Raw genomic sequence first — 13,578 nt, 5'->3', positions numbered from 1 at the left:
CCCTCCCACTCTATCTGAAGATAAATGCAAAAATGTCCTCGGGTGGGAATTAAAAAATCAGATGACTATACTTGTATATAAGGATTTCTGGTACCAAGAATTAACCACTTAAACACACCCTTATTATGTGATATTACCAGTAAGATGCAACTCTGTTATATGACCTATATATTTATAGTTCAAGACAGGGCATTCACACTGATGGCTACTGTTGTGTTGGCTGTTGTCATTTTTTCATTTGACAATCTAAAGAAAAAGAAGTCAGTGCCCCTGACTAGTCAGGTATTGCATGTTTTAAAACTTTTTACAGCATACTGGTTGAAAATCGCTGCTATATGTAAAGGGAAAAAAAGCAAAAAGGAAAAGGAAGTTTTTGGTTAATGAAGTAATTTTTATCATTTCAGTAATGATTCTACACTTTTAATGGCAATGCAGAGAAATATTGAGTATCTAATGATATCTGATGGTAAGAACAACCTAATGTTGAGAGTCATATCTCAGTAAGATTAAGGATCTAGCCTTGCCCTTTTATATAGAAAGAAATTTCATTTTTTCTCTCTCCTTCTATCCTTCCTTCTTTCTCTCATCTTAGAAGTAGAGAGGCAAATGATCAAAGCCAATCCATTGTCCAATAATAAATTCATGGATTTTTCTCACTATCCCATGTATATTGAAGCAAAACACAACTTTTGCATAATAAGAATCACATAACAAGAATATCATCAATTTAATTGGAAATGAGATTTCAATATTAGGACCTCTTAAGAATCACAGTTTAGCCCTGGCCGGTTTGGCTCAGCGGTTAAGAGCGTCAGTCTGCGGTCCAGAGAGAACCGGGTTTGTTTCCCACTAAGGGCATGTACCTCGGTTGCAGTTTGTCCCTGGCCCTGGTTGGGTTGTGCGGGTGGCAACCACTCGGTGTGTCCCTTTCATGTCAGTGTTTCTCTCTCTCTTTCTCTCTCTCCCTCCCACTCTGAACAAAAAAACGAAAAAATGTCCTCGGGTGAGGATTAAAAAAAAAAAAAGAATCATAGTTTATAAATGGACAACCAAGTAATTTTGTTGTGGTTTTGTTTTTGTTTTTAAAGAAGATGTTAAAGGCTTATAAAATAAGTATTAACATTTTAAAAGATATTTACTCTTTGCTTTTCAAAGGAGTACATGGACGCACACCCATGCACATACTTTCCCACTTATAGCTTTTGTGGTCATTAGCAACCCAATGGTAGAAAGCTCTTTTTATACCATTTATTGGCAACTTTAACAGTTAGTTTCCTTTTGTGAAACTAAAAACAAATGTTGGATTTGAGGGGCACTAAGACAACAAAAGGAATTCTAGGATTTTATTTTTATAGTATCTGTTGAAATCAGTTAGCCTTCAAGGCTCAGTCTTTGCTTTTCTGTTTTGTTTTTGTTCTTGTTTTTTTGTTTTGTTTTTTTTTAACAGGGCTTTCCTTAGAAGTCTAGGAATCCTTTATTGTCTGTTCATACTTAAGAGTGAGAAACAAAAATTCTAATTGAAGTTCTTTTTTTTATTATTGAATTTATTGGGGTGGTATTGGTTGAAGTTCTGACTGAAGCACTTGAGTGGAGATTCTGAGCACTGTGGGCTTCACTGTTGATTCATATCCTTTGGGTAATTAATTAGTTGGAGAATATCTGATGAAGTATCTTAAGATCTTTCCTCTTGTGCTGGTCTGATTGCCCAGAGAAAACCTTTTCAATCTCCTTACTGATTGGCAAGCAACATATTGGGAGCAGAAAAAAACTAGAGAAAGGTATGGAGTTCTCAGCATCTTGTCTGCATATTTCCTTAATTCCTTTGTTTTCGGCATATTATCATTTCCTTCAGCTAGGTCTGGTGTCCCCTGGCCCAGAGACCTTCTGTTTTACCCTTTCTAGAAAATAAACCTCTATTCTTCTGCTGCTGGGGTAGCAGAAAGGTATATAGGGATCTGGCTGTTTCTTAAATGAACTTTCAACTAAATTACCTTATTTTTAGCATTTCTTCTGACTCCACTCAGAGATAATTGGTACCACCAATTGTGAGCCCTTTGAAGATTCTGTAATATAAATCACATTTAGGTCTCAGCTTTCCATATTTTTAGCTTAGAAATCAATTTTCTCAGGTCTCCAATCTCTTTATTACATCCCCATTTTTTTCTGACTTATAAATTTTATGTATGTATTTTTATTCCCATTCTCCTCGTCCTGGGAAAGTACACCTTATATTTTAAAAACCTGTTATTGTTAATGGAGTTTCAGGGAAGTACAAGAGTGCGTACATGTGTCATCCATGGAAGACCCATTGATTTAAATTCTTTCTTCCCTTTCCTCCAGGCTATAAGTAAACTTCCCTTCCTTCATATCTGGCTCAGTTTTTTTATGGTACTTTTATATAGAGTTATCAGCATAGCTGTTTCATCTTCTTACCAGATTTCAATGTATTTGAGAGTAGATATTATATCTCATTCACCATGGTATGTCTCCCTACACAGTATCTAGGAGATGCCCATTAGAAATTGCTTAAATTGATTTTGGTTGCCTTGTGGCCTCTGCATTGTTCCATTCCAGTTTATCCAGAACCATTCCCTGGGATTTCCCTGGGACTTCTAGAGCAAGCACCTCTGTCAGTTGCAATAACTAATTGATCACCTGATTCTTTTTTTATCTTACCTGTGGGGTGGGGGACTGAACAGAGACGGGAAAGAAAAAGAGGAAATTGTGTGAAAGCTGTGCTATATCAATAGGTTAATTTACATACCTATTTTATATCTAAGCTACATATTTAGAAGTTTAAAGTGATTAACTGACTGTTTTTTCTGTGTTCAGGAACATACCAAACCTATGCTTCAGAGGTTCCAGGCCATCTTAATTTAAATTATTTTAGTATTTTTATTACTTTAAAAAAAGATAAAATAATTTTTTAAATCAGTCTACACAACATTCTGAATATTATATATTTGTAAGACTAATTGTTTATTTGGAAAGAAATCATGTGATACAAAGTAGATAAACTTTTTCTCTTTCTAAAGTAAAAGTTGTTTGCCCTACCTGAGTGGTTCAGTTGGTTGGAGCATCATCTCTAGCACCAAAAGGTTTTGGGTTTGAATCCTAGTCAGGGCACATCCTAGGTTTCAGGTTTGATCCCCAGATCAAAGTTTCTCACCTCTCCCTCTCCTCTCCCCTCTCCCTCTCCCTCTCCTCTTCCCTCTCCCACTTCCCCTTGCCCCTCTTTCCGTCCCCTTCTCCCCCTATTCCCCTCCCTCTCTCCCATTCTCTCATCTTCTCTTTCTAAAATCAATAAAATTGCCCTGGCCAGTTTGCTAAGTGGTTAGAGCACCGGCCTGCAGTCCAGAGACCCAGGTTCGGTTCCCACTAAGGGGGCATGTACCTCGGTTGCAGTTTGTCCCCGGCCCCAGTTGGGGTCATGTGGATGGCAGCCAGTCGATGTGTCTCTCTCATGTCGATGTTTCTCTCTCTCTCTCTCTTCTTCCTTCTGTCCCTCTCACTCTATCTGAAGATCAATGCAAAAAAAAAAAAAAATTTAAAATCAATAAAATCATATCCTCAGGTAAGAATTTAAAAAAATAATAAATAAACAAACAAACAAAATAAAAGTTGTTTGCTTTGCTCATGAGCAAATAAATGTTTTTTCTTGTTATATTGCCTGTATGTCTATAAGACTTGGTGATTGTGGTCTAAGGTAATTTTTTAGGTATATAGCTTTTATGTTGTTGTTGTTGTTAATCCTCACCCAAGGATATTTTTTCATTTATTTTTTTAGATAGAGTGGAAAGGAATGAGGGGGAGAGAAAGAGAAAAACATAGATGTGAGAGAGACATATCAATTGGTTGTCTCCTGCACAACCGGACTGAGGCTGGGGATGGAACCTGCAACCCAGGTACATGCCCTTGACCAGGAATCAAGCCTGCGACTCTTCAGTCTGCGAGCCAATGCTCTAACCGCTGAGCAAACCAACTAGGGCTGAGGTGTATAGCTTTTAAATAAATTGTTTTTGTTTGCTGTTTTGGATAGATAATATATTCTATTATATTTTAGAGGAAGAGTTGGACAAGGCCAATTAACATATTATGTTAACATTTTATAATTTATGTTACTTTTTTTTTTTATCCTCACCCGAGGATATTTTTTCATTTTTTATTCAGATAGAGCGGGAAGGAGAGAGAGGAAGAGAGAGAAACATGGATGTGAAAGGGACACATCAAGTGGCCGCCACCCACACAACCCAACCAGGGCCAGGGACAAACCGCAGCCAAGGTACATGCCCTTAGCAGGAACCGAACCCAGGTCTCTATGGACCGCAGGCTGACGCTCTACCGCTGAGCCAAACTGGCCAGGGCATAATTTATAAGTTACTTTTATGGTCCCAATTGATCTATGAATCAAGACAGATATTCTATTTTATTTATGAGACCCTGACTACCTAAGTGTACAAACCTAGTTGATGATGGAGCCAGAACTTGATGACTCTTACAACTAGTGGTATAGTCTCCCCTTATCTGTGGGGGATACATTCCAAGACCCCCTGAAACTGTGGATAGTACCAAGCCATATATATAGTATGGTTTTTCCTATACATACATACCTATGATAAAGTTTAACTTATAAATTAGGTACAATAAGAACTTAACAATAACTAATAATAAAATAGAACAACTATATTGTAGTAAAAACTATGTGAATGTGGTCTCTCTCTTCAGTAATTTTCATATTTTTCAGTTCAAACCATCTACTTTCAGTAAACGTCATGGTGTCACTTGTTTCAGGGGATCACTTGCTGAATGAAGTCTTTGTGTAGGCTCAGTCTGGCACAACACATTGCTGTCAGTGGGAACAAGTTTTCTGTTTATGTCTGCCACCCACAAATGTAATGATCCTTCCATGTTAACTAAGCACTCAACATGCACTGTGGCTATAACTTTTGCAGTTTGAGATGCAATGCAAAACTAGCATAAATTTCTTTTTTCTTCTCCACAATTTTATAGATAGATTTGTTCTTACCATAGATCTTAACAATCTCAGCATATAATTTTTTTTCTTTTCTTATTAAGTCTAGAACTTTTACCTTTTTATCTAAAGGGAGAACTTTAGGGCTTTTCTTTGGCATATCTGAATTGCCAGCGTCACTACTATTGCTCTTAAATAAAATAAGGGTTACTTAGACACCAGCACACTGATATCTCGACAGTCAATCTGATAACCAAGACGGCTGGCTACTCAGTGACCAACAGGCAGTACCATCTACCACGTGGATGTGCTGGACAAAGGGATGATTCATGTCCAGGCAGGATGGAGTGGGACAGTGTGAGAGTCCATTGTGCTACTCAAAACAGTCCACAATTCAAAATTTATTATGAATTATTTATTTCTTAGATTTTACATTTAATATTGTCAGACCATGGTTGACCATGGGTAATTGTCACTATGAAAATCAAAACCGCCCTGGCCGGTTTGGCTCAGCGGTTACAGTGTCGGCCTGCGGTCCAGAGAGTCCCGGGTTCGGTTCCCACTAAGGGCACGTACCTTGGTTGCAGTTTGTCCCCGGCCCTGGTTGGGTCGTGCGGGTGGCAGCCACTCGATATGTCCCTTTCACATCGATGTTTCTTTCTCTCTCTCCCTCCCCACTCTATCTGAACAAAAAATGGAAAAATGTCCTCGGGCGAGGATAAAAAAAAAAAAAAGAAAAGCAAAACCATGGATAAGGGGGAACTACTGTAGTGGATAAAGCTCTATACTGGGAGTCAAAAGAGCATACTTATGACTATATAAATTCCACCTAAAACAAATAAACAAATTTTCACAAGTTTATGGTTTTTATTAGATATTATATCTCATAGGCAGTAATATTAAATAGACTGAACTTTCTCCCATTTTAAGAAGGCTTAATCCTGGGGGGGATGACAGGAGTAGGTTGGAGGGGGTCAGTGGGGAAAAGGGGGGAGACATCTGTAATACTTTCAACAATAAAGATAAATTTTTTTTTTTTTTTTTTTTTTTTAAATCCTCATCCGAGGACATTTTTCCATTTTTTGTACAGACAGTGTGGGAGGGAGAGAGAGGAAGAGAGAGAGAGGGAAACATCGATGTGAAAGGGACACATCGAGTGGCTGCCACCCGCACGACCAACCAGGGCCGGGGACAAACTGCAACCAAGGTACACGCCCTTAGCGGGAACCGAACACGGGTCTCTCCGGACCGCAGGCGGACGCTCTAACCGCTGAGCCAAACCGGCCAGGGCAAATTTTAAACATATATATATATATATATATATATATATATATGTATGTATGTATATGTATACACACACACACACACATATTTCTTTTTAAGAAGGGTTAACTTCACATATTACCTCACAGCATTATGGAAGCAATAGATAGTTCTTCTGTGATTCTATGATATGGTATCTTTGTTCACGTAAATGAACTCTTTCGTCTTTAGGTGCTTCATGCAGACATCTGTACCCAGGATGCACTTCTGCAAAATGCCGATGTTGTTATAATGAATAACGTCTTCGAATATTTTCTTGATGAGGTAGAACAAGCCAGGTACGTTATTTATTCAAGCAAGAAGAAGTCTGTTGTTATCTAAAGTATGTAAAAGGATTGATGAAGTAGAAATGTTTTCATATTAAACTTTTTTTTTAATGGCCTCAACTGTGAGGAGATTATATTAAAAAGAAAATGTATTCTATATAAAACAAAAATAAAAATAAACTGCCTAACTTTGTGAAATATTACATCTAATTTTAGGCAGATATAAAATGAGATCATGACCCAAGCATTTGCTTATCAGTCAAGGATGAATTAAGATTTCAGTGCCTAGTGGGCCTTTATACTTACTCTTTCCTGCTTCAGTTTTCTTTTCTTGCAAAAAATATGCCATATGCTATCCTATCACAAAATGTTGGGAATTAACTAAAGCCTATAAATGAATATAAAACAAGATATAAGAATAATTAACCAAAATTGTGATTACTTGTCAAACTTGAAAGATGTTTTTAAGGAGTAATAAATAGTAGGTTCCTGGAGTTTATTCAAGTAATGGAAAAATTAGCAAATCTACAATCACTTCTTTCTGCCACAATTTAATGCTTTGTGACCCATAAGGACTTAGAGGTCCTTTGATTAGAAAATTAGAAAATTCCTATAGTCTGTATTCTGAGACACTGATTTTCTGGCTAGTTAGGCTTGCTGACTTCTTATTTATCATAGGGTCATATGTATACTCTCAATGCGGTAAAGCTCAGCTCCTTTCCATATGTATGAAAGGGAATTACACAAATGTTTGGATTACCTCAGAGAAATAAAAATGCATATAGAGCAGACCAGAAACATTTAATAGTGGAATTTTGAATGGCTAAATGTCTTTACTCTGCCACCCCTTACCTTCCATATGCTGCCCCTGACCACCACTTTTTCTCTCACACACATGTACAGCTCTGCCCATTATTAGGAGTTAAGGTCACTACAAAATTAACTATTTAAATAGTTTAAAAATAAACTGCTTCATCAGAAAGCTAATCATATAATCAAAGCTGAGCCAGAATGAGTGATGATTTTTGGTCACAGGCTAAAGATAGAAGCACAACATGAGCAACGTTGTTTTAATCATAGTGTTCTCTTTAAGCTTAATTTCCAGTGGACAAAGTATGCTTAGCTTTTACCTTTTTAAATTAATGACCAGTAGCCAAAACATTACATAATTGTTGGAGAATGAAATATTCCCAGGTTTGTGTTGTATAAGAAGTTTTGAAACACCTTAAACTCTTTGGAGCTTTATTATAGACAGATTTTGAATGTTGAATGATGAAAGCTCCTGTTGAACTCGATACTGGAAATACTGCATGTTTGGATTGTTTTAAAAGTTCTCAGTGCATTTGATCACAAAATCTACATGATTCACTGAGTAGGTATTGACCACCTGTGTTAGTGCAGTCATTTTTTTCCTAAATTAGTCTCGCACAGTAAATTCTGAATCTAGATAAGTTATAGCCTCTTATGATTAGTTATCTCCATCTTGAATGATAATTCATAAGAGAAAGGTTAGACGATACGGTAAAGCATTCTGATACTGGAATTGTTCTGAGAAAACTGATCATTTACCCATATTAATTCCATATTGTAGTAAGTACAAGAGAATACACAGCACAGCATATGGCCTCCAAAGATTTGTAACCTTAATGAAGTGGAATGGTACTGCCATAGGAGTTAGTACATAAGGGAAAACAGATATATCATAATAGTAGAAAATGTGTACTCAGGAAAGGCTCAGCCTTCAGAATAAGTTAGACCTGATCACAGAGTAACACCCAGATTGTAGAGTAAGTATTAGTTTTAAAAATGTCTCTATGGCCCTGGCCAGTTTGACTCAGTGGTTGGAGTGTTGACCCGCGGACCAGAGAATCCCGGGTTCGGTTCCCACTAAGGTCACATACCTTGGTTGCAGTTGGTCCCCGGCCCTGGTTGGGGTCATGTGGGTGGCAACCAGTCTGTGTGTCTCTCTCACATCGATGTTTCTTTCTCTCTTCCTCCCTCTCTCCCTCCTGCTCTATCTGAAGATAAATTCAAAAATGTCCTCAGGTGAGGATACAAAAAAAATTTTTTTAAATATCTCTATGGCCCTGGCCAGTTTGGCTCAGTGGTTAAAGCATCCGCCCACAGACCAAAGAGTCCCGGGTTCTATTCCGATCAAGGGCACGAACCTTGGTTGCAGTTTGTCCCCGGCCCTGATTCGGGTCGTGTGGGAGGGAGCCAGTCAATGTGTCCCTCTCATGTCCATGTTTTTCTGTCTCGCTCTCTCTCCCTCCCTCCCACTCAATCTGAGGATAAATAGAAAAATACCCTCCGGTGAGGATTAAAAAAGAAAAAGCGCCTCTATGTATTTATTGTTTTAGTAGGTGACACAGATACAACTACTACCATGACAGCTCCCAGATGCAGTTAAGTACTATTTTGAGAGCCATGCCCAGTATACTCAGCTTCTTCATTCTTATTAAATAAACTTGTAAAATATGTCATTTTTAAGAAACCACATAAAAAAACACACACATGCAACAACAGCTCTAGCCCAAACACAGTGATATTTATTATCAAACTCTGCCATATGATTTTAGATCCAGCCTGAGAAAAAAACTATCATTTTGCCTAGTGAGCTCTAGAATGTACTAAACTAATATCCACTGCTATAGTAACTACAATAAGTGCACATGACACAGCTGCTCACCTGCCCCACTGCAGGAGATGCACATCTCTGCTTTGCTTGACCGTTGCTCCCAGTAGTGGGGCGTGCTGTAGAGGCTCAGCGTAGAGATCCAGTCATGTCTGCACTAGATTAATCAGAGCTGGTCAGGCACTGCCCTCTGACACATGCACATGGCCTTCCATCGTGATTTAAACCTGGCTGATCCCACTAAATTCTCAGGTGCCAAATTGTCCAGAAGTCTTCCCATTGAATATTTTTTTAATTTTTTTTTTTTTTTATCCTCACCTGAGGATAGTTTTCCATTTTTTGTACAGATAGAGCGGGAGAGAGAGAGAAGAAGGGAGAGAGAGAGAGAAACATCGATGTGAAGGGACACATCGAGTGGCTGCCACCCGCACGACCAACCAGGGCCAGGGACAAACTGCAACCGAAGTACGTGCCCTTAGTGGGAACCGAACCCGGGTCTCTCCGGACCGCAGGCCGACGCTCTAACCGCTGAGCCAAACTGGCCAGGGCTTCCCATTGAATATTTATGACAACCAAATAATGATTTCACTTTTGATTTATTTTTTATAAAAACCTAATCTCTATATTATATACCTTATTGTTCATTTTCACTTGGTGTCTGGTTTCTGTGGCCTTTCTCCATGACTGTTCCCCACCTCTACCCCTCAGTCCAATTCTCTACTGCAGAACCATTTTTGATACCCTTCATAAAGAATTTAAGGGCCTCTAACTGATACAGTTTGACTTCTGAATCCGTCCTTTTTTTTTTTTTTCCTAATTGGTTCTGAAACTGAGTCTTGGTTTCACTCACAACACTTTGTAGTAACCCAAATCACAATCTTGTTAAATCTTATCAGTACTATAATGTCGCCGTTTTGCCAACACCACCCCCCCTTCAGGAACTGAAGAATTTACCAATTTCTAGTACGTTGCTGCAGTCTTGTTTTCTACAAGCAAACATTTTTGACTGCCTGGATTTCGAGACACCACCTGTGCTGGATTTTCTTTTGTCATCCTCATTTTTTTTAATATCCAGTGTCTGGTAAAACCTAACATGCAGTTTTTAATGTGTTGTAGAGCCTGGGAATATATCAGCCATAATGTAAGGAAACAAGGATCCTTATTAGTGACAGTACCAAGTATTGAAGAGTCTCTCTCAGGTCTTCAGGTATGTAAGCCTTCCCAGCATTTTTATTGTCAACATTTTTATTCTACTTTTTTCTGATAGCTGTTAACAATTTTCTAGAAACATTCTCTCTGAATAATGTGACACATGATAGAAAGTAGCGAGAACGTATGGCTTAAGAACTGGTTTGTGCTGTGTTAACTGGCCTCAAGAGCTCTCAAGTTGTCTTTCTTATGCTGATACATACTCCCTTGCGGCTTCACTCCATTTTCCAGCTGTGGGGTTACACTTTTAGGATGACATATGCTAGTAAATGTTTGTTAAGAGGCTTTGAACACCCACATCATAACTTTTCAAGTTATTCAAGGTTGTAGAATCAAATAAGTAAACTGGAGGCCACGCAGTTTAGCTTCTAGGTCAATTTAAAATCTCACACAAACCACTTTTCCTCAGATTCTTCGTATAAAATAAGGTTGATGTTTAATAAGAAGATTCAGCCCAATAAACTGATTCTTGTATAAGGTTGATTAGTATTGGTAAAGCTCTTTGAGATCCAGATGAAAGATACTGTTATATTTCTTAATACAGTATTATTATTTTCTTTAGTAGTGTTTTCCTTATATATAAGCACTGCCAAATTTAAGGATCTAATTTTTTTTCTTTAAAAAAACTAAATAATCATCAATAATACCTTTTAAAGATATTTGGTCAAGGAGAAACATCTGTAACAAAAATAAATAAATTGATTAAATAAAAAATAAAATAAAATAAATAGGGGTGGAAATAGTTTTGCCATTCATTGATTGTTCATGAGCTTTAATAAACAAGTGAAATATTAAAAAAAAAAAAAAAGATATTTGGTCAATCGCCTAAATTACAAAAGTAATTCATGTTTGCCATGACAAGGGAAATAATCCATAGATACATAAAGAAAAGATTAAGTTAGTCTCCCCAATTCCCCGCCCCCTACTTAACTCTTTCCCATGAGATCCCTACCCCTTGAGTGTGTGATCCTACTATACTTTTCCATACTCATAAAAACATACCTTTATTTTTTTTTAATCCTCACCCGAGGATATATATTTTTACTGATTTTAGAGAGTGAGAAAGAGAGACATTGATGTGAGAGGGAAACATTGATCAGCTGCCTCCTACCAGGGAGATTGAACCCGAAACCTAGGTACGTGCCCTGACCCTGAATCCAACCCACAGCCTTTTGCTGTTGGGGTCAATGCTCCAACCAGCTGAGCCACCCAGCCAGGGCAAAAACATATCTTTTAAAATATGTGGTCTCCAATTTATAATCTCTATATATATTGAAACAATTCAGTTATTTTACAAAAATAACAACTTTCAACCAAATGCATAAATTTGTCTAGATAACCACTGGAAAGTAATATTTATAAAAAGAGTCTTTATACATAAATTCCTTAATAACTTGATAGCTTTCCTATTTAATGAAACTTCTTTAAACAAATATATATCTATTGGTGACTCCAGAACTTCTGTCATGGAGACTGAGTTTGCAATGTGAAGGGAAGGGCCTGATGAAGGTTATGGAGGGAAATTAGCCCTGTTCATGCAACCGCTTAGCACTATCAGTGTGTATATATGAGCAGTTTTCCATGTTTTCCCACTGTTGTTTTAGTATTTTATTTTTTAAGCCTCATGATAATTATTAAACTATTTACCTTAAAACAATTATGCTATTCTGTATTTTCTTTATTCTTTAAAATTCCAAAATCAGAGTAAATGAATTAAATCCCTGAATCCACAGACCATTTAGTACAACATGTACCATTTAGTACCACAAAGAATTGTTCATGTGGCACCACGTAGACCTTAGTCCTGCTCATTGTAATAAAAATCTGTTGTGTTTAGTTAGTCATGATTTCTTCCAGAAAATAGTATTATTCTACAATATTTATGTTTGTCATCTTTTTTTTTCCAGGTTAATATACAGTTATCCCCCTGGGTAGAAGAGGTACCACTGAACTATGACGTATACCCAGGAAACGATATTGACAGGGAAGCTCTTGAACAAATACATTTATATAAGATCCTCCAGCAGTAGAATAGCCCTACCTCAGTGTAATGTTTTTTGAGCATATTACAAAATAATGAAAAAGACACATAACCCCAATACCCAACACATATTTTTCTGTGTATTCCTTGCTAGCTTTGCATATATGTTTACATATTTATAAATAGTTGCATATGTATATATATGCAACTTTGATTTGTGTCATAATTTAATTAAAATATTTATCTGAAATTTTTTGTTTTCCTCTGGTTCCTTTTATTCCATTACAAATATAAATGTCTTGAGATTTGACGAGCTCTCACGAGACCTAGGTCTCTTCTCAGGCCGGCGCTCACCAAGGGGAAGGCCGTGTTCAGCTCAAGCGCCAAGTTCGTGAAGCCCAAAGGCGAGAAGCCAGACGCATTCGAGTCCGGCATCTCCCAGGCTCTGCTGGAGCTGGAGGTGAACTCGGACCTCAAGGCCCAGCTGCGGGAGCTGAACATCGCAGCGGCCAAGGAAATTGAAGTTGGTGGGGGTCGGAAAGCTATTATAATCTTCGTTCCGGTTCCTCAACTGAAGTCCTTCCAGAAAATCCAAGTCTGGCCGGTTCGCGAGTTGGAGAAAAAGTTCAGTGGGAAGCACGTTGTGTTCATCGCTCAGAGAGAATTCTGCCCAAGCCAACGAGAAGCCATACAAAGAAGCAGCAGAAGCGTCCGAGGAGCTGCACACTGACCGCAGTGCACGATGCCATCCTGGAGGACTTGGTTTTCCCGAGTGAAATTGTGGGCAAGAGGATCTACGTGAAGCTAGACGGCAGCCGGCTCATCAAGGTGCATCTGGATAAAGCGCAGCAAACAACGTGGAGCACAAGGTTGAAACTTTTTCTGGTGTCTGTAAGAAGCTCATGGGCAAGGACGATAATTTTGAATTCCCAGAGTTCCAGTTGTAAGCAAAAATGACTAAATAAAAGATCCTTCTCAAAAATATATATATATTTTATATATATATAATATATATGTATATATATATATATCTTTCTTTAGTCATTACCTCTGTATACCAAGTCCAGATACAATAATTTTTTTAAAAGACCAGAAGTAGCTTATATCAAGAGAAGGGTGGAGAGGGAGGTAAGTTACATTGTATCCCAATTATTAGGTCTCTATTCTGTAAGATTCCTTGTATACAGCTTTA

At 37.8% G+C, this 13,578-nt stretch overlaps 1 protein-coding gene and 1 pseudogene across 1 annotated transcript in view; both read left to right on the top strand.

Moving 5' to 3' along the window:
• The window catches only part of LOC118636816, a 47,093-nt gene extending 34,598 nt beyond the window's left edge, over positions 1-12,495 (top strand). The window contains exons 6-8 of the mRNA XM_036271825.1: positions 6,467-6,573; positions 10,313-10,403; positions 12,313-12,495. Of these exons, the coding sequence (XP_036127718.1) occupies positions 6,467-6,573; positions 10,313-10,403; positions 12,313-12,435 (321 nt within the window). The 3' untranslated portion in view covers positions 12,436-12,495. The remainder of the gene's footprint in view (positions 1-6,466; positions 6,574-10,312; positions 10,404-12,312) is intronic.
• LOC118618183 lies at positions 12,456-13,333 on the top strand (annotated as a pseudogene).
• The last annotated feature ends 245 nt before the right edge of the window (positions 13,334-13,578 follow it).

The sequence above is a fragment of the Molossus molossus genome, unplaced genomic scaffold (assembly GCF_014108415.1).
Source record: "Molossus molossus isolate mMolMol1 unplaced genomic scaffold, mMolMol1.p scaffold_m16_p_1, whole genome shotgun sequence".
Classification (NCBI taxonomy): Eukaryota; Metazoa; Chordata; class Mammalia; order Chiroptera; family Molossidae; genus Molossus; species Molossus molossus.
The sequence above is the reverse complement of the archived record's forward strand: the minus strand, read 5'-3'. Positions and strand labels throughout refer to the sequence as shown.